Source organism: Dermacentor variabilis, unplaced genomic scaffold, assembly GCF_050947875.1.
Source record: "Dermacentor variabilis isolate Ectoservices unplaced genomic scaffold, ASM5094787v1 scaffold_12, whole genome shotgun sequence".
NCBI classification, from domain to species: Eukaryota; Metazoa; Arthropoda; class Arachnida; order Ixodida; family Ixodidae; genus Dermacentor; species Dermacentor variabilis.
The window spans coordinates 11,219,151-11,239,695 of record NW_027460280.1 but is presented as its reverse complement, the minus strand read 5'-3'; the positions used below and the strand labels follow the sequence as shown (position 1 = coordinate 11,239,695).

The following is a 20,545-nucleotide window of genomic DNA, read 5'->3' as shown; positions in this document are numbered from 1 at the left end:
TTTCTTACGTCGCTAATTTTGTCGTGCTACCAGAATGTTCGAAGGATGTAATACTCGGAATGGACTTTCTCCTAACAAATGGTGCTATAATCAACCTGCAGAATTCTAGCGTGTCATTTTCTACAAAGCAGGCTATAGATATGCAAGAGTCGGAGGAGCTAGAACACGTTGCCTTGCAGGTTACCGACGGTGACATAACCATGCCACCACGATGCAGCATGCTGGTTCGCGTAAGAAACAAAGCATTCGACAACTCGGAAGGTATAGCGGAGGCCAACGTCGAGCTACTGTTGAAAAAGGGTATTTGCATAGCACGAGGAATTGTTCAACTACGCGATGGGTGGGCTGGTGTATTGCTGACGAAAGGGCACGACGCCGCAACGACAATGGGACGCTCACCGCTTCTGTTGTTACAGTTCCTCCTGCTCGGGCTGACCTGCCGCCCTCCAGTCATTCTGGAACTTGGCTCCGTGGGTGTGACACACATCTTGGATGCGCATGCGTGGTTTCCTTGGCCGAGCCTTGTCAACAATGGTATCGTTGATCTACCGCAGAACGAGGGAGCGCCTACGTGGCATGCGGCACCAACTTTGGCGGATGACGGAATCATCACCTGGCAATGGGGGCAATGCACTGGCACGAGCATCGGATCCGGCACGGGATATAAAAGCCCGCCACAACTGCTCTCTGCTGGGCACGACGCCGCAACGACAATGGGATGCTCACCGCTTCTGTTGTTACAGTTCCTCCTGCTCGGGCTGACCTGCCGCCCTCCAGTCATTCTGGAACTTGGCTCCGTGGGTGTGACACGTATCTTGGACGCGCATGCGTGGTCTCCTTTGCCGAGCACTGTCAACAATGGTATCGTCGATCTGCCGCAGATCGAGGGAGCGCCTACGTGGCATGCGGCACCAACTTTGGAGGATGACGGAATCATCACCTGGCAACGCGGGCAATGCACTGGCACGAGCATCGGATCTGGCGCGGGATATAAAAGCCCGCCACAACTGCTCTCTGCTGGGCACGACGCCGCAACGACAATGGGACGCTCACCGCTTCTGTTGTTACAGGTTAGTTACCTGGACAATACCAGCGGCTTTAAGTGCAATAATTGCTGTCTAATAGCGGTGTCGTGCCCAATTGAGCTCTATGACAGTGTCAAACGCGCACTGTGCTGCTTTGTACGACTTCATGCTTCTTTCTGTGTCTCGTTGCGATTGATGCTGTCTGGGGATGTCGAACTTAAAGGGACACTAAAGGCTACTATTAAGTGAACGTGGACTGTTGAAATACCATCCCAGAAACCTCGAAACGCTTGTTTCGTGCCAAGGAGAGACTTATTTTAAGAGAAAATGCGTTCTGAAGCGTCCGCGTACCTCTAGCGCAGTTCAAATCGCCCGCCCTCCGATCGAGGAGTACTGACATCATGGTCTCATAGTGACGTTGCGCCATCGGTGAGTAGAACGGCGTCCGCAGACGGCAATACGGCTTTTCTGCGCAAAACGCAAACGCGCGGCCAGAAACAGAGCCAAGACAGAGCCGACAGCAGAGCGAAAGCGGGAGTATGGTGGCTAGCGGAAGGAGAAATGCGCGACCATAAGCTGGTACTTTACTCTATGACGCAAACTTCGACGCTCGTCACAATGGACCCTGACAACGACAGCCTGTATGTCGCCACTTCAGACCTCGCCTAATTAGCATGCCCTACGCCTACGCCTCTCCTTGACCCAGTCATGCTGTTGCACCCTTCCCATACAAAATTGTCAATAACAGGTGGCTGCTCCAAATCTCGTAGATGCGTTTTGGTCAAGGCGTACACACTAATAGCTTCACGATTCAGCTGCGTTTCAATTTCCAGCCTTTTTCCCTGGTCATGACCACCTTGCACACTTACATAACAAATTTTATCGTCTCTATACCTATGCTTTGTGCGTCTTTTCTTAACTCTTTGTGGTCTAATTCTGCTCCTTGCTGGTGCGTCACTACATTCAATACTTAATCTTCCTTCCCGATTGCCTGGGGCCCGCCTAGGAAAGCCACAGCCGGTGCCGTGCATCGACGTCCAACCAGTGTTGCTACACTATTGCGAAAATGTATCCTGTCACACACAAAAGTGCCTTCGTGGCCTGCTCAGTGCATTCATGGTTGATGTTAATGACTGTAAAATTCATAGCCTTACTTAGCTAGCATCCAAATTTCCCTGTTTACTGCAAGCACTGCCCTTTCATATGCATATCCCTGCCCTATGCACGATTTCCCAGCACCAGTGTTCGCAACTGAGAACAAAAAAAAATTACCCAATAGAGCTATGCTATTTTCTTTACCGGTTCCTACGTTTCCGGAAAACATGATCTTTCGGCACCAGCATTCAGTACATTGCCAAACTGTGATCACATCAAGCGTATTCCAGCCACTATATCCCATGTAAACAAGAAAAATTTGGGAGAATGTTTAAGCTTCGCCTTTAAGAGTAAAACGCGATAGCGTTCAAAGATCCCTGACTGCTTCTCAGGCTTCCCGGCTTCTGCAGCCTATGTAACCACAATGTTTTCTTGTAAATGCTGGCAGCGAACACTGTGCATGAAGGCTAGCTTCCTGGTTCTACTTGTTTTTTTATGGTGTTGCAAGGAACCGAGCGAGTCGCACCACTTCTACTAAGACAGACCTAAAACAGCAGCTGGGAAAGGAATTTGTGTTTGAGTTCCCGCGTAACAGAATTGTGTTTTCTCGTATATTCAAATTACAATCCGACACTATTATGTCTGTAGTTGTGTGTAAGTCGTGCTTTACAAATTTTCTGATGCATTTTACTTTGAGAAATTCGATTAGTTCAGTATTGGCTATGTGCCATGTGAAGGGCCTGCGTGATTTGGGATGATTTTCTCGGCCGCAGACACCGGCGCCAGATTTTCTAGGACACGGAGCTTTAGCTCAGGCCCAACTTTGACGCGGCCTATTCAAATACATGTAAAACGCAAAAACTCTTTTCTGTGATAGCCCCTGGACTGATTTTAATGAAATTGGTTGCATTTGAGAGAGAAAGTTAAATTCTAGTGATTGTTGAAAGCATAATTTCGATTTAGGGCATGAATTTTGTTGAAAAAATTTTGAAATTTCAAAAGTTTGAAAAATATAGAGGCACAAAGTTTACATATTAATAGCCCTCCATCAAGAATAGATATCGCAGTTCTGTAAATGGCATCCATTAGATCATTCAAAGCGGACAAATTCTATACATAAGTTTATATCTTACGTGACTTTGTTATGTTATGTACAAGGGTTCTGCAAAAGCTCTATTTACACATCACTAAATTTTTTAAGATTCATGTGTAACAAATCAATTTTGTCCGCTTTAGATGTACTATGAGATGCAATTCACTAAATTGTGATATAATTTTTCATTGCTGAGTTACGGAGCTATAAACTTGATAGTTTCATTTTCTGAAAATTTGCGGTTTTTGCCAATTTTCATAAAAAATTGACAACCTGAATCGAAAGCTCGAAGGCAACAGTCACTAGATTTTAAGTTTTTCTTTTAAATGCAACAAACCTTGTCAAGTTTGGTGCAGTGGCTGCCGAGAAAAACGAATTCTCCTTTTACATGTATTTAGATAGGAGCACCCGAGCTAAAGCTTCCTCTTAACGCTATCACGTTAAAAGGTGTGAGATGTGCGCGATCGAGAACAGCAGCCGCCCACAGAATCAGCTTGCCCACGACACTCGCCTGGCCGTCTCAAGTGAGAATGCTGGTGCATACTCAGTTTCTTATTCCGGTACGAGCAAATCTCTTCCCAGGTTGTCACATGCTACGTTCACAGCTATCGCCGTCAACCCTATTGCGATAAGCATTCACCTATCTGTTCTACAGCGCATGGGGCATAGTGCCATCGGAAGCGTACTGCACACTTTTAGGCAATAACCCAAACATGCCGCCTTTCCCTGCTGTAGGCGTCGCGATCTGAGCGTGACGTTTTACTCCAGCGGCATCTGGTGTCACCCATAAGTTCGACTTCGTTTCGGTTTTCAGTCGCCATGTAACACTACGCAACAGAAAAACAACAAAAGTGTGTCGTGCTGCAATGATTCGCATTATTTAGGTGTCAACTACAGTCGAGTCATTCAAATTTTTTAGTTACTTTGTATGGTACGTATTTCCAGTTTGTACATTTTTCTCACATATTTTTTTTTTTTTTTTTTTGCAAAACGTACGAATGAGGTTCTACTGTACAACATTCAAAATTAGTGCCAATGCTGGTTAATGGTACTTAACCAAATGAAATGAAAAGCAATACCATTTTTCCCCTGTTGTAACCCCTTGGTTTTTCCGTACAAAATTTCCGATCTGCAAATTGAGACAGTTAATAATTTTACGTACTTTGGTGTTAGCATTTCAAATGATCTCGACAGGTGTGCATGTGACTAATGTGATCTCAACAACTTTTAGTCATTCGGGTTTTTAAGACATCACTTACGAAACGCTCCACAATACATGAAACTAATAGCTTACAAGATGCTAATGTGACCAAAACTAGAGTTTGCATCAGCCATTTGGAACACTTCCCAGATCTACCTCACAAATGCCCTTGAAGGCTTTCAGAATCGTGCCATCTGGTTTATTCACTCTGCTTTTATGCTTTTATATATGCGATCACAGTACCTTCTTTAAAAGCAGATTCCGGTTGCCCACCTTTTTCCGATCACTGCTTTACTGCTAGCTTATCTTTATTCCATAAATTTTATGACAGTGTATTCAGTTATGCACCATACATTATGCCACTGTCAGGCATATCCCATCACACAGGCCACTCTTTAAACGTAGCCTGTCCTCACGTGTGTACTGTCACTTTTGCATCTTCTTTTTCTCCTTGCACAGCCATAGACTGGAATGACCTTGCTCACAATATTCCGGCACTCACCAGCTCATCTACCTTCACGGATGCATTGTAACAAAGTGTACATCAGCTATTCAGTGCTCGTCCTGTGTCCTTCCTTTACGTGTTGTGGTCATTTTCCGCATTAATTCAAAGAATGCATCATTTCATATTTTCATTTTTTGCAAACCCACCCAATATGTAATACCCCCTAACATGGTCTTTGGGGTATTAAAGTGAAAGTTGCACAACATCAATTGCAACATGGGCCCTGAAGTAAAATTCGCTCAACAGATTAATTAAAACCAGTGCAATATACACTCAATGAATGACGCCTCCATAGGACTTCGAAGGCAGCTGTAACAGCTTCAGAAGAACAAAAAGCCATACAACTTTTTCTCAGTACTACCAGTGCACGTGTGTGTGTGCTGCTGAGCTTTAAGTGTCTACTATATGTGAATAAAATATGCTGCACTGTAAAATGGACCGTCCAGCAAAGAGAAATCATTGCACAGAAAGAAAGTAAGGCTCAGGACAGGAAGAGAGCACAGTCATTTGGGCACTTCATATCCCATATCCTGGTGCATTCCAATAATGAATTAGTATATACTGTATTTTTCTGCCTATAACCTGCACCCCCAATTACAACTGCTCGGAAAAAAAAAAAAAATCTGCACGTCTAACTTGCGAGAATAACTGCATAGACCAATGCTGAAATCTTCATAAAAACGACCTCCATTTGTGGATGCACGACTTGTTCACGTTGTATCTTCAGCCAGCAGCTCTGTTCCCCATCTCTTTGGCGACGCTAATAATTTTCAGCTTCTGCTGTGCTTAAAGGACTACCGTCGGGCACAGATCTTTATCAGAGTTCACCGGCACTGCAGGGACTATTCGCTAACTGCTAAACGTAAAATATCAACCCAGAAAGAAGAAGAGAATGGGCGACCATGAATAGGGGTGGAGAGCGGGTGGGTTCCATAGGAGATAACTTTAAAGGGCCCCTGAAACACTTTTTTTGAGTGTAGTAAGAAAACATTGCCGATCTGTCGTAGAGGCTGCTGTGAACATGTAAGCCAAATATTACTGCAGGGAATTTACAATATAGTGTCAAACACAGTGAAAAATCGCTTGCACTTACTTTTACTGTGTCGTCATGCAGCATCACAAAAAGCAGCTGGCTCACCAACACTCTTTGCTGGTTTCATAATCACAACAGAATTATCAGTAATACATAATTGCTAACTCTGAGTTAAACAAATGAAAAATTCATCAATCTCAAAAAGACAGCCATATCATTTTATCTTTGCACCGCACGTAGCTGTGTATGCTGCACGTGGCCTCCAAGATGGCAGCGGCACACTGTGTATCGTACTCGACCGCAGCTGCCATGGGGTGCCACGACAAGCCCTTTTGCCTCCACAACAACCTCTCGGCTTCTCCACTGTGTAGCTTCCAGCATGCTAGCAGATACAAAAGGGGAAAGTGGTATCATTGCGATAACTCCACTTACAGGTGAAGGATTTGAAAAATTTTGCAACATGAGATTCCTGAGATGATGTCGTTTAATAGTGTGGCCATTGTGTGATTAGTTAGAAAAGTGTTTCAGGGCCCCTTTATACAGAGGGGAACTTTACCTTGAAATGTGGCTTCACAGTGTGTGCAGCACTGCTGTAAAGCCACACCATAAGACAAAATTTGCATGTAATCTGCAACCCGAGTTTACTGTCAATTTCTGAAATGTTAGCTGCAGGTTATATGCATTAAAATGCAGTATATACAGATAAGCACTCTGAAAAAAATTATGCAGATCCCACGCACTGTGGGAATCGATGTAAGCGAAGCTTTCCGTGCTAGATGCTATGATTGATGATAATTAGCGATGATGTTGATGGCTAAAACTTAATTTCTTCAACGTTTAGGCTAACACGAGAGTGGTGAGTTGATGTTAAACATTACCTTGTGTGCATCAATGCTGTTTGTCTGCGTAGTACACAGAACACACAGGGAGAGGTGTTTGCTTGAGGCGTTGTTGTGCGCCATATTTTATAACTTCTGAGAAGGTTGAGCGTTGTCATTTCCTCACATAGCACATCGAATTGTGGCAGAAGTATTAAAACTTGAATTGGATTATGGGGCTGTACATTCTAAAACCCCACTCGGATTATGAGGCAAGCCGTAGTGGCGGACTCTCGATTAATTTTGACACCGTGATGTTCTTTAACGTGTCCAAGAAATCTAAGTGCATGCGCGTTTTCCATTTCGCCCCTGTCGAAATACGGCTACCGCGATTGGGATCAAATCCACAACCTCTAGCAATGCCATAGCCACAAAGCTAAGGCGGCAGGCACAGAAGTGTTGATTTGACGGCATTAATTAAAGCGCACCCTGCGGTGCGCTTTAATTAATGCAGCTCTGCTTCTGCACACCCTGCGTAACTTGCCCGCTTGACATATTTGCATGGCGTTTATTTTTTAGAAATTGCAGCAACGTACTGTACCGTATCTTGAACTTAAGCTTATCCTGTTTCCCCGCAACCGCTGTCGTGTAGTAGTGGTGTTTCCTTGCCTTCTCACATCACCTCCCCCCTTTCTTATATTGGAACCGCCTCTTCTCCCTTTCCTTCGTCTCCTCTCTACAGTTCTATCTGCATCTCTCTGGCCTCGCACATTAGCAGGAAGGGAAGCACTGCAGTTTCTGCAATGCTTCTGAGGGGAGTCACGAATAATTACAGCTGTCAAGCGGCCAATGTGGCAACGGCCAGGGAGCTCCAGAGGGCATTGTGCACATTCGACATGGTGGGGTGAAAATGAGTTTCTCCTGTCCACTTTTCTCTCTTACCCGTGCTGTCATCTATATACACGCTCTGAACCACCTCCCGATGCGGTGTGCATGACAACAGCCCACTGCAGCAGCTGCAGCAGCAGTGGGAAAGTCGAAGGAAGAGGCAAAGAAAGCTTCGCTTTAAGAAGCTTGAATAGCACGAGTTCTGAAATAACAGTCTCTGCAAAAAACAAAAAAAGGGCCTCGTGATTTCGACAGTGCCTGCTTGGAAATAATTTATCTATAAACAAAGGTTACATTTCATCCTTCAGAGTCCTTTCTTAATACGCTAAAATATTTTGACATCATACAGGATTGGGTGTGAAATTCAAAAAGTGCCTTTCTTTTTCTTTGCTATAGTTAAAGATTTGGAAAAAATACTAAACTCTTTAAGCCATGAATCTCACCTGAGCAACTGGACTATACCAGCACAGCAAGCAACCAGGGCAAGGCCTGCTGCCAGGCAGCCCATCACAATGGGCACAGTGTCCCGGCTGTCAAACAGGGGTGTCCCAAATGCATTTGGAACTGTGGGAGAGACCACGGCTGTCAAAGTATGATCACAGGGTGAAAATCTCCTCTTCTAACACCTATCACTATTAAAAAGGTGAAAGCAGCAGAAAAATGACAACACAAAAGAAGAAACACACACCAAAGTGCCTGTAGTGTGTGCTCCTTTTGTGCGTCATCATTTGTTTTGCTGTTTTCACCTTTTTAGATCCTGCTTAACCAACTAGCTTAGAGTTCTGCAATTCACTTCCATCACATTTACTTTCATTCTGTGTTTGCATCCAAGTTTCAGAGCCACAGGTCAAGAGACTGCTTACACCCTGGTTCATTCAGTTTTATGGTTTATATGTTTGCAGCAAAGAATAAAGAAGTTCAGATTCTGTTCCCACATTCTTTTTCTGCACATCAAGTTCTACTAGGTGCACCTTACTCCTCAGAAGGTAAGGTGCCGGATTTATGTGTCCCAGCACCTGTTAAAGGGACCCTGAAACAATTTTGATGATTTTGTACAAATGTACGGATTTGTTAGGGTAGGTCTTTCCGATTATGAAGCGATACATTTAAGCATGCTCCGTAAAGCATGTAACTTATAAGGTTTTAGAAATGTGCATCGCTACCGATTGCAGTGGTGATGCTCCCCTGAGTTTTCAGCCACCCCATACCTATTGACATGTTTGGCCCAACTGACATCAATAGGGCGAGCTATCCGACTGGCTACCCAGGTCACATCATCGATAATTTTTCCAACTTTATGGTTAAGAAATATTGTTCATAATAGTTGGAATGTTAGTTAATTTGCTTCTATAAAAAGAAAAGTAACAAAAAGAGAATATAAAACAACAATTTATCACTACACTCAAGCATGTCCAACACCCAGCAAGTGTCGTCTGCTTGTGCTACAAGGTGCTCCATGTTGACATGAGCTGCGCGGTCAGTGTTGGTCCCGAGCTTTCTTTTTCTGAGCACTATGGTTCGCCCTTGTTACATTGTGGGCTGCAAATGTAGCGATCGGCGATATGTCAAGCTGCGATACTGTGTCTCTCTGCAAGGCAGCAGACGAACAGAGTGGCTGCAGCACATTGGGCTGTTGGTATCTGATCAGCATCAGGATCTATGTGTTTGCGGCCATCAGTTCACGGCGAAGGATTACTACCAGAATAGACGGATTTACCATGTTTCCATTATAAGCCTGGATTTCAAAACCCAAATAGGCCATAAAGTGATGTTTCACTGTGATAACGCTGATGCATTTCATTCTGTGAGTGGAGAGCTGCTATGACCTACCGGTATGTGCAATGTGAACGTTATTTTGCCGATGACATGTATTTTGCAGTGCTTGTCAAATCCACTCACCACAAAATTCTTCTATTTCCTAGAACAGCACGGTGCCACTGTTGACTGCAGTACCAGTGAGTTTTTCCTATTTCCTCTTGCCAACCAACCTGCTAACTGTTCACGCACTCTTGCCATCACTGAAGATGCCATCTTACCGGCACGTTCCTTATCCAGAGTTCGAGTTACTGCTTGCGGTGTCGGCGCCTCGATGCTTCCTCTCCATTGCCTGTAGAACAACTACACAGTGGGCGTCAAATTTATCCTGTCAGTCTGTTGTGCTACACAGCAGTATGGGACTTGCCTCTTCTGAAGCTGATAAACACTCAACACAGATGCTTTAAATGATGACAAATCACACGAAGCCTGAGTGCACGGGGCTCGCCCTGGTGTCCCTGAAGACTCATTGCTGTTTCTAAGAGTGATCAACAAGTCACTGTCTTCAGAGCAGCTTCAAGTCATGGTCAGCGTCCTTAGCAAGCATGCTACAGGGTTTGATTTCACACAGTAGGCTAACAAAGTCCACGTTCCAACTACATGGGCTCGCCACAGGATCGACACGGGGTTCGCGCATCCCATAAGGCCTTACCACGTGTCTGCTTCAGAGCGCAAGATCATCACTCAACAGGTCGACGACATGCTAGCCAAGGGCGTCATCCAAGATTCCTCTAGCCATAGGCTGTGCCGGTCATGCTCATGAAAAAGACTCATCCTGGAGGTTTTGTGTCGACTACCAGTGTCTCAATTCTGTGACAAAAAAGGATGGGTAGCCACTTCCCCGTATTGATGGTGTTATCGACTTGTCTTCATTCCGGATCCTACTTTTCATCAGTGGACCTCCAATCGGGCTACTGGCAGACACCCATGCATTCAACCGACCAAAAGAAAACCACTTCTGTGGCACAAGACAGCTTGTTTGAATTCAACGTCATGTCGTCCGGTTTGTGCAATGCACCTGCAACACTTGAAAGATTTATGGACATGGTACTGCACAGCCTGAAGTGAGAGATTTATGCTATCTTGACCATGTCATCATTTTTGGCTGCACTTTCGCAGAGCACAATCATCAACTTGCTGTAGTTTGGATGTGCCTTTTGATGTACCCTTTGATGTGCACTTGACATGGCCCCAACCTCCCCTTACCCTCAACTAAAAAGAAATGTCACTTTGGCCAATGAGAAGCGCTAGTACTTGGACATCTAGTGGACAAGAACTATGTGCGACCAGACCCACAAAAGGTCGCTGCAGTTAGCGACTTTAAACAACCACGCTTACAATGCGAGCCAACGAATTTCTTGGGTCTTTGCTCGTACTTCCGACATTCGTGCCCAACTTTGCTGATACTGCCTACCCTGTGACTTCATTACTGCGCAAGGATAAACCTTTCACCTGGATAGCAGATTGCAATTGCTCGTTTCGTCAGCTGAAGCTCCTGCTCCCTTTCGGACCCACGCTTCATCATTTTGACCCCTCTGCCACAACAGAATTGCACACCGACGCAACTGGAATCAGCCTTGGCACCGTCCTCATCTACCATTTTGGTAACGCCGAGTATGCCATTGCCTATGCCAGCCGTTCATTGCGCAAGGCCAAATGGAGTTACACCTTCACTGAGCAGGAGTGCCTCACTATAATTTTCGCTGTCCATAAGTTCTGCTCATATCTCTACGGGCGCCACTTTATGATTGTTACTGATCGTTGGTCTCCGCGACCCGTCTGGCCATCTTGCTCAATGACATGGCACTATGTTTGCAGGAATTTGACCTTGCAGTCCACTACAAGAGTGGCCGCCATCATGCGGACGCCGACTGTCTTTCGAGGCTCCTTCTACCAACAACTGCATGGGCACTGACAATTTCGATGAGTTTCTGGCTGCCATCAACGGCATTCTTTTACGCGACCTGGCCACCTTCTGGAAAGAGCAGTGCAACGACCGCAGCTTGGATGCCCTCTTCGCTTCAGCTCCTCAGCCGACAGGTAACAATGGCTTTGTTATCCAAGATGGCCTGCTCTACAAAAAGAATTGCGCCACTCATGGTGCCTGCCTTCTCTTAGTGGTCCCTAAGAATTTGAGAACACACATGCTCCATGCTATTGCTATGCACAATGACGCGACTGCCGGATACATGGATTTCACCAGAACATACCACTGACTACAGGGCTGATTCTACTGGCCTAGTATGTGACAGAGTATAGAAAGGTATGTGGCCAGTTGTGACAAGTGCCAGCAATGCAAGCACCCTAATAGTGCTCCGGTCAGACTCTTTCACTCTGTGACACCACCATCATCTCCTTTCGAAATAGTTGGAGTGGATCTTCTCAGCCTGTTCCCGCACTCAACAAATGACAACCGTTGGGTTATAGTTTGCGGCGACCATCTGACACGTTGTGCTGAAACAGCAGTGATGGCAACAGCCACGGCTGTCGACTTTTCGAGTTTCCTCCTGTCCTTCATTATACTGCGCCATGTATCCCCTCATATTATTGTGAGCAATCGTGGTCGCCAGTTCATGGCCGACATAGTCGAAGAGCTGTTGCGTCTCTGCGCTTGCCAGTTTCGTCCCGCGACCCCGTATCATTCGCAGACAAATGGTCTTGTCAAGCTCACCAACAGAACTTTGACCAACATGCTTTCAATGTATGTCAATGCCAGGCACAAAAACTGGGATGACATCTTGCCTTTTATCACATACGCCTACAATAGTGCAAGGCATGAAACCACTGGCTAAAGCCCCTTCTGTCTTCTTTATGTTAGACCACTCCGCAGCTTCCTTGACACCATTCTTCCTTTTACTCCTCATGCGGACTATTCTATCGACCAAACTCTCTGCCATGCTGAGGAAGCATGTCACATAGCTCAGCTCCATAGGCTGGCATCCCAAGACTGCTACAAAATCATAGTATATGGCTTTGAACACCACCTCGCAAGCCTGGCCTATGCCAGAAGTTTCTGGCTCATTGCACTGGGCCTTTCGTCATCACCGATTGTCTAAGTGTTGTGACCTATTCCGTTGCTCGTCTCATGTCTCATGCCTACCATTCCAAGAAGATGCAGCTTGTTCATGTCGCCCGCCTGAAGCGTTGTCATCCCCGTGACTCTGAGTGCACATAACAGTTACTCACCCAGTGGGCTTTGTCTGTGAAGGGAGGAGTGTTACGCTAAAGCGACAGCAAGGACGGAAGAGGAGGAGGTCGAAGTGCGCTTGTCTTTGGGAGCAGCTCGATGTTAGTGCGGCAACCCTTCTCCCCTTTCATCATTTCATCTTGAATAAACGCACCCCATGGTAACAATATTGTAGCAGTGCCTCATCTTGGTTATTCCTCACGCTTTCGATATAATAATTCTTAGTGGCTCTTCTTTCCGCTGTCCAGTTCAAGTCGGTGAATCACCATCAAGTGTATATTATCCTGTTCTTTTTAAAACTAATGCTACTACACTGGCATCAAACATAAATATTTTACTACTTGTAACACAGACTAACTATGCACGACATACCACATATTGTTGTGCTTTGCCTGTTTGGAGCATCCTACCATTTTATAATAAACACTGTTGATTGATGATTGGGTTTTATGGCGCAAGGGCCAGTTCTGGCCAAAGAGCGCCAGAAATAAACACTGTTCATCATTTGGTACATAAAAAAAACGCTTATATATTTACAGAATTATTAAGTGCCACATTTGCCTTTTTTAGAATTGTTCGTTGTTTATAGTTCTCATAGTCTTGTCAATTCTAATTTATTTTCATGTTATAACTAAGTTTACCACCGTTCTAATGCTGTTTTAGCAGGATGTCCCCCTATATACTTCTGTATACTTATTTACATGTCGCTTGATACTGTAAACCTAATATAAACTCAGATTCTCAAATTATCAAGCATGCATAGTGGTTAAGGCAACCAAAAGTGAAGATGGACAAAGTTGGCACATTTAAGAAAAATCTGGCATTTCACGTGCCCATTATGAGGCATGCATAGTTAAATTAATTCTGACCAACTGGGGTTATGTAATGTGTGCCCATATCAAAGCACATGAGCATCTTTGCATCTTGCCCACATCAAAATGTGGCAGCGCCATGCCACTGGACAAATAAGCTTGTCACACAAAAGGATGGTTGAGGCCAGACAGCCGATGGATACACGAAAAGCTAGCTCTGCTCTCTCAATAACCAACAACAAAACTAGCTCGTTATGCCCAATGAAACAGACTGTTTATTCCCCTTTGGATAGCAGTTCGCAGCTTAAAGGGACACTAAAGTTAAAAATTATTTCTTCTGCATCAGTAAATTACCGTTCTACAACACCAAAAATACCACTCTTACAACGATAAGACGTTTGGTAAGCCAGAAAAAGCGCAAGAACGAAATACGGGTGGCAACGCCTATGTAAGTTCCCGCACCTGGGGGCTGTGACGCCTTGGATTTTGATGGCATCTTCTAGGGCCTACTAATTATATATAGCGGTACAGATTCACTACATTGTATTCTAAAGGAACCAAATATTAAACATGGCAAGTTTCAGGTACCTGTATTCAGCCAACGCGGCCAAATGTGAAAACATATTTTGGAATCCCTGACGTCACGCTGACGTACTGGCGCTGGGGTTACAGGGCGAAATTCAAATACTGATACTTGGACCTTCATTTTCTCATCTAATAATCAAACTATTTTTTTGAAATGACTGCCTGCAGGGTTCTCAAACAATGCTTCATTAGTCTAAACAGATTTATTGTTTCGCTTTAGTGTCCCTTTAAGTATTGCACCATGTTGTTGTGCTTCTAAATTTTTTCTCATCTGGAGTGTCATGTCCCAACTCGGAAAGCATGCTTTGTCTGTCTTCTGCTTTTGGGTACTGTTGTTTTGGCATATCACTTTCTTGGCTGCAGAGTGACTGCCAGACAAGCAGTGCTTCTGAGTGGGACTTCCTGTTATCTACAAGTGGTCCCACTGAACAGCCTCAATACCTGTTTAGCATCTTGCAGACTAATACAAAAGCCTGCCGCTGCATAGCTAATAAAATTCCTCCGCTGTTAATTTTTGCATTGCCTTCATTTCACAAAACCCTCAAATGACAAAAAATAAGGGGTTGCAAGAGAAATAGTTTAAAGCATTTTCGTAAATATTTGCAGAATTCTGATGGCTTGACACAGGACATAACTAATTGTACCAAAGGTAGTTTAAATAAATTTTACTGTACATTCAATTTATGCCACTTCTTAAAGCGGCCATGACACCAAATTTTCGAGCTTGAGCTATGCATTGCATGTTACACTGTACGTGCTCCACTGCAAGCTGGCAAAATTTGAGCATGTTCATTACAGTAGAAAATTTGTATTTGAATTTTTTCATGTTGCAGTTGAACTGTAAAGCAATCTAGTAACACTGCCTGGCTCCCTCATGTAACAAAAGCCAATCTAGAAGGCCATGCTTTTGTGTACTGCAAACACTGGATGTGATTGCAGAAGCTGGAAATATGCCGCTAAACGTTTTGTTTGTGCATGTGCATCTCAGCGGTTTGCTGCTGCTTTGTGTCCCACGAGTCAAAAGCAACCGGCGATGCCCTTACAGCACGGTTTGGTGCAACAGCACGCATATCGAAGTGTGCAATCTGGTCTCTAGCTATTTCAACGCAGATGATACAGCGGTACCCCTTCACATCTTGACGTCACGCGGTCCATGCTAAAATGGTGGTCACTCTCGGTGGGAGGAGTTAATAGGAAGCAATTCGAAATTTAAATTTCAGATAAAATTTTGTTTTCTTGTGTTTATAACGATATTGGGTCCTCTAGTTTCAGTTAGAGTGATACACTAAGAAGTTGGACGACCGTGTCATGACCCCTAGAAAGGGGAACGAGCAAAACATTTCTTTAAAGCAGTAAAAACACATCGCGTTTTTTTGAGGTCCCTGCTTTTCTTTTTCCACACTATGACATTACAGCAGGTGCAGCAGCATTTCTGCACTATTTTTGGAGCTAACTCCAAAGCCTAGCTGTGCTAACTATGAAAGCTAAGATAACCGTTAAGGCTTTGTGGTTGTGTTGCCTCTTGCCTTGCCAACTAGCTCAACTTCCTATGCTACCACAACTCAGCTTTGGAATTGAAGATAGTGAAAAATTTGTTTCTGAGGAAGGCCACCATTCCATGAGGTTTTGGTAAGAGAAAAATGAAACAGGTTGAGAATTATAGAGCGGAATTTTGTAATCATACAGTACTATGGGAGCATGGATTTGACAAATATACTAGTGCTCATAAATATGAGTATAAAAAGTACACCATCTGCTTATTACAAGTCATTTGTGATCAATATATGTGAAACTAGTGGTTTTTTACCAGTCTTTCTATGTTTGAAGTGTGAGTAGTCAGCTGAACCGCTTATTGTATTTAGTAACCACTGAAGTAAAAGTCATGCAGGCACCGCAAAGTCGATGGTGTTATTACTTAGCAATGCTTGTCACCATAATTTAAAAATGTTAGCTGAGTTTCTGGTCCCTATGATGGTTGACCTCATGATGACACCACCTGAACACTATTTTTGCATTGTTTACCATTACAGCAATTAAACAAACATAGGACCACAGCAATAACTTGAAAAACTTCAGATCCAAACAAAAAAAGTGCAGTGTAAATAATCACTCAACTAAGTGTACCCTTGAAGAGAAAAAGAAAGGAAAGCTAAGCTTTTTTTTCCCCCTATATATTTGCAAGTGCATGCTTGCCAACCTATGAATGATAGAATTAGTAAAAATCCTACGAACATAACATAAAGGGGAGCAGGGCTTTTTGCAAGCACTATTTTATTTTCTTAAGCTTGCCCTGAGCGCACACCTTTTGTTGGGCACATATGCACTTTATTAGCAATGATTTACCTTGAGGCACAGCACAAAGCAGAAGCAATCTTGGAACAGCACTAAAAGACAGGCAACATGCTGTTTTTAGATCATGCTGACCTTATCAGCAACATATTCATTTCCAATTTTTCCTGCTTTTGGAACTGGTAAGAATAAACTTGCTTGAAGCAAGCACACTCTCGCCTTCTTTCATCTTCAGAAGACTTTCAATGGAAGGTTTCAAGACTAATGAGTGAAACATTCTCGCAACTAGTATTTTTCATAACGGTTCATGAAAAATTTTTAAAATTATAAAGCAAGCACAAATTTGTAAGTTTTCTGGACAATTTGGGAGAGTTGGTCGATGTGGAAGTGAAAAAAAAAAGTATCTCTGCTTAAAGGGCCCCTCACCAGGTCTGGCCATGTTGAGCTGACAAGCGCAGAGTATACATTGCACAACAAAGATCGCGTCTGCAAAGTATTACATCACTAAGTGCTGCGGAAAGGTCTGAAATTTCAAACCGAACACCGTTTTCCCTTCTCCTCGCAGCCACTGCACTCCAAGCCGGAGGATGACGTACTCATGTACCTGCACCTACGTACTGGTGTCCACAGTGCGACGTCGCTCGTGGTGACATGCGACTTCCGAGAATTATTCAAGACATCATCTGTTATCTGCGTGATCTGTTGCTTGAATTGATGAATTGAAGTTTAGGGAAATAAAACATACAAATGGAAAGCCTGCCTGTTTTTTGTTTTACTTCGCGCTGAAACAAGAGAGATGTACTTCTGCTTCGTCTGCTCGTTCCCACGGTTGTGCGGTCACATGCGCAGTTACCAAAACTATTCCATTTTCTACTGTGTTCCAGCATGTGATCATGCTCTGCAATCCGCTTGTACTGCCTCAGTATTCGTGTAGCACTGAATTATACCGCTAGTCATGTGTCCTTGCACACAGCGCGAAATCGTGCGCTGCGTGAATGAGACAACAGCTCGCACACGACACCATTAGCTGAAGTGCGTAGTGCGGGAAAAAAAAAGCAAGGAGAAAAAAAAAAGAAGGCGGGGCCTCCGACATCTATCTCGGCTATTAATGAGCCACTTTGAAAAATTTTTCTGGCAGAAAGCTCCCTAGAGGGCATGTAACAACTTCCAGCGTATAACCAAAATTTGCTATGGAGCCTGGTGAGGGGCCCTTCAAGAGAACTATTGAAGTGTGAAAGTTTTTGAAGAATGAAAAGCAAGGACACTGGACCATAGATACAGCTAATAAAAGAAGAATTAAACTGTATTACAAATACTGCGATCTTCTAAATGATGAAATCAGTGCTGTCATTACATAGCATAGGAGTTTAGAAAATGCTACACGACATTGTTTACTTACTGGAAGCAAAATTATTAAAACAAAATAAGCAATATTCTCCAATATCGACATCTTCTTCAGCATCGAACAAATTATGGCCCATTTTAATTTTCTTACAAAACTGCTAAGCCGTGTGACGTACTTCCTGATCGGATAACTTGAGCAACGTCGCTCTGCATTTTCAAACAGTAGCTTTGTGCGTGCATATCACTTGCATTAAATAAACATTCCCCGATAACATGTACAGTCCTACTTACAGATGTACTCCTAATCCTAAAAGATTTGCTTGAGACATATGAAACAATAAAATTTTTTATTCTCTTAATTTTCCTACCTTGTAACTGATTATTACCCTTAACCCAAGGACACAACTCATACTTGAGTTCTGGGTTCCGAACTGCATATATTCATGCATATATATTTCATGCAAGAATCAATGAACTCTCTACTGATGTATCCTGTAGTAAAAGTGCCGATTGCTCTGTGTATGACTGTCGTGAAGTTCATAAGTTCTGTCACACTTTTTTGCACTGACTCTATACCTATCTTATCGCCCCCCACTCATGAATCCTGGCAACAATGCAAGTGGAGTGCTGCTCAGACAAGGCACGAAAATAATTGGAATACAATCATTTGATTATCCTGGTCCAACTCACTTAATCATGTGCTACTGCTAAACGTCAGTTTTTATGATGGCACGTCTAGACCCAGAGAACCAAGGAGAAGCATAAAAGCTCACACTGCATTCTGAAATGTGCATTATTATTGCAAAAGCCGCATCCCTAAAGAAATGGTCAATGAAATGCGAAAATACCTGTGTACTTAGATTTAGGTGCACGTTAAAGAACCCCAGGTGGTCCAAGTTCCCGGAGTCCCTCACTACGGCATGCCTCACAATCAGATTGTGGTTTTGGCACGTAAAACTGCATAATCTAATTTTTAATCTGATACCTTGCTCACAACAGCTGTAAGCTTCCCCAAATGATTCCAGCACAAGGGAACACAATATGCACACAAAAAAAAAAAAGACAGGACACAGTGCCTTGTTCTATCCTTTCTTTCCCCCATGTAGTGTTCCCTTGCACTGTGTAGTCATCATAAATTCATACCGACTCACTCAAATTTTATTGATATATTTTATTTGGCAGCACCTGTGATGAACAAGAGAATTGCCAACGCGATCCACTGCCACAAAAGCCCCTACGTGGTCAGCTCTAGAAGGTGAATCTTTTTGTGCACTTCTCTTCTGAAACTACATGAGTTCGAAGGTGGCTGGCTTAAGGTAAGTCACAAAGTCAACATGAACTTAGGAACAGAGAAAACATCCCATGTGGACAACACAAATGTAAGAATACAGATTACAAGCTTCTAGCAAGAGAAGAAATAGCAATGTGATAACCAAAATGTACACACTTAGCTGCAGTTTTTGTACGACAAAATATTCACTCACATACAAAATGTAGGCTGCATTTTACAACACCTTCAAACGAAAAATCTTTAAAAAGGCAAAGAGGGGACACTGCTCTTTGGTGCCCCTATGATCATGCAATGATGTGCTCTTACTTTCAATGCACCGGGCCTGGTTGTTTAGGTTCTTCATGTTGAAGCCAAACTGGCACTGACATATCTTGGGTGGCAGCTGGGAACGACCAAATTCACCACAGTAGCTATGTAGATCATAGGCTATGCACTGCTCAGATGCTTCACATTCTTCTCTCAGAGCCACTGCTGTATAAAAGAGATCATTGCAAGGTTGATATGCACATACTGCAGTGAGCATGCAGCAAGTTCGGACAACAGCAAAGCTAGAGCTCTCTAGTAGTTAGTAGGAGACAAATGACTGTTATTTCACCAAGAACTATTCATGCCCCTTATGTAGCATTTGGCACATATGCTTGGAGGGTTTGTGATAAACTGCACGAAATAATGTGGATTCATATTGTGCAGCGTGAACTACAAGGCTTTGCTTAACATAAAACAATAACCTTGTATGGGTAACTCACTGAGTGGACGACAGTAAAAGAAAAAGAAACTTTTCTGGAAAATGTTTTTTTTTTCCTTCTTTTTAGCAAACAAGTAGAGTTACAAGAAAAATACTCGTCGCGACGCGAGAAACTATGTAACAGCCGAGAAACAACCTTCAGTGCATCGATGCAGGCTGACGAACCAAAGCAAAGCTCCTTTGCAGGTGCAGTTGCGGTGTTCAGGGTGGCACCAAAACTCGGGTACAAGTGAGCTGCAGTGTTCGGATTTGTTACAGGGTTTGCCGTAATCTGAAAAACAGCACCGTCAATGCAATTATCCGCGAAAGTTCCCATCGCGCTGCCGAAAAAGTAATTTCACTAAACGTGGGGAACTGCGGCTGGTATCAGACAGTTATAAAGCGTAGAATTACCTGCCGGGTCCGTACGGTTTTGCACGTTAGAAATAACGGGTGACCAAAACACCAACACGCTAGCCAAAAGGTGGTTTGTTACGCTTATCGCCATTCGTTATAAGCTAGACGGCGTTTATCACGGAACACTTTGTTCAGACGCGCTAGAAAGTATCCAGGACGAATACATAACAAAGTCTCGCTCATGAATTAGTTACGTTAGTTCCGCTGCATCACAAGAGGTCAAGACGCATGCTGATTCGACCTGAACGAGCACTTTCATCCACCGCTTCGTATTCCGCCCTGTCGAGCCCTTTGCGCTGCTTTCCCTACATTTGTCCCTAATAGGGAAGGTACAAAGAAAGAAAGAACACTCAACTCCAGCTGACATCAAAGGAAAGCGAAGCATTCTTGGTGTGATTAGCTCGTGTACTATGCGTGTGCGTG

At 43.7% G+C, this 20,545-nt stretch overlaps 1 protein-coding gene across 8 annotated transcripts in view; it reads right to left on the bottom strand.

Moving 5' to 3' along the window:
* The window catches only part of LOC142565897 (uncharacterized), a 77,528-nt gene extending 57,106 nt beyond the window's left edge, over positions 1 to 20,422 (bottom strand). For 2 of the 8 annotated variants that reach the window (XR_012824904.1, XM_075676486.1), the window contains exons 1-5: positions 20,120 to 20,422; positions 19,863 to 19,997; positions 19,288 to 19,452; positions 8,102 to 8,240; positions 4,293 to 4,342 (exon numbers count right to left, since the gene is read on the bottom strand). Coding sequence is in view for 5 of the 8 variants with exons in the window: in XM_075676486.1 (XP_075532601.1) it covers positions 4,293 to 4,342; positions 8,102 to 8,240; positions 19,288 to 19,452; positions 19,863 to 19,997; positions 20,120 to 20,213 (583 nt within the window). In the remaining 3 variants the exon portion in view is untranslated. The remainder of the gene's footprint in view (positions 1 to 4,292; positions 4,343 to 8,101; positions 8,241 to 19,287; positions 19,453 to 19,862; positions 19,998 to 20,119) is intronic. The other 6 variants (XR_012824903.1, XR_012824905.1, XM_075676484.1 and 3 more) reach the window with 6 other exon arrangements.
* Positions 20,423 to 20,545: the final 123 nt, after the last annotated feature.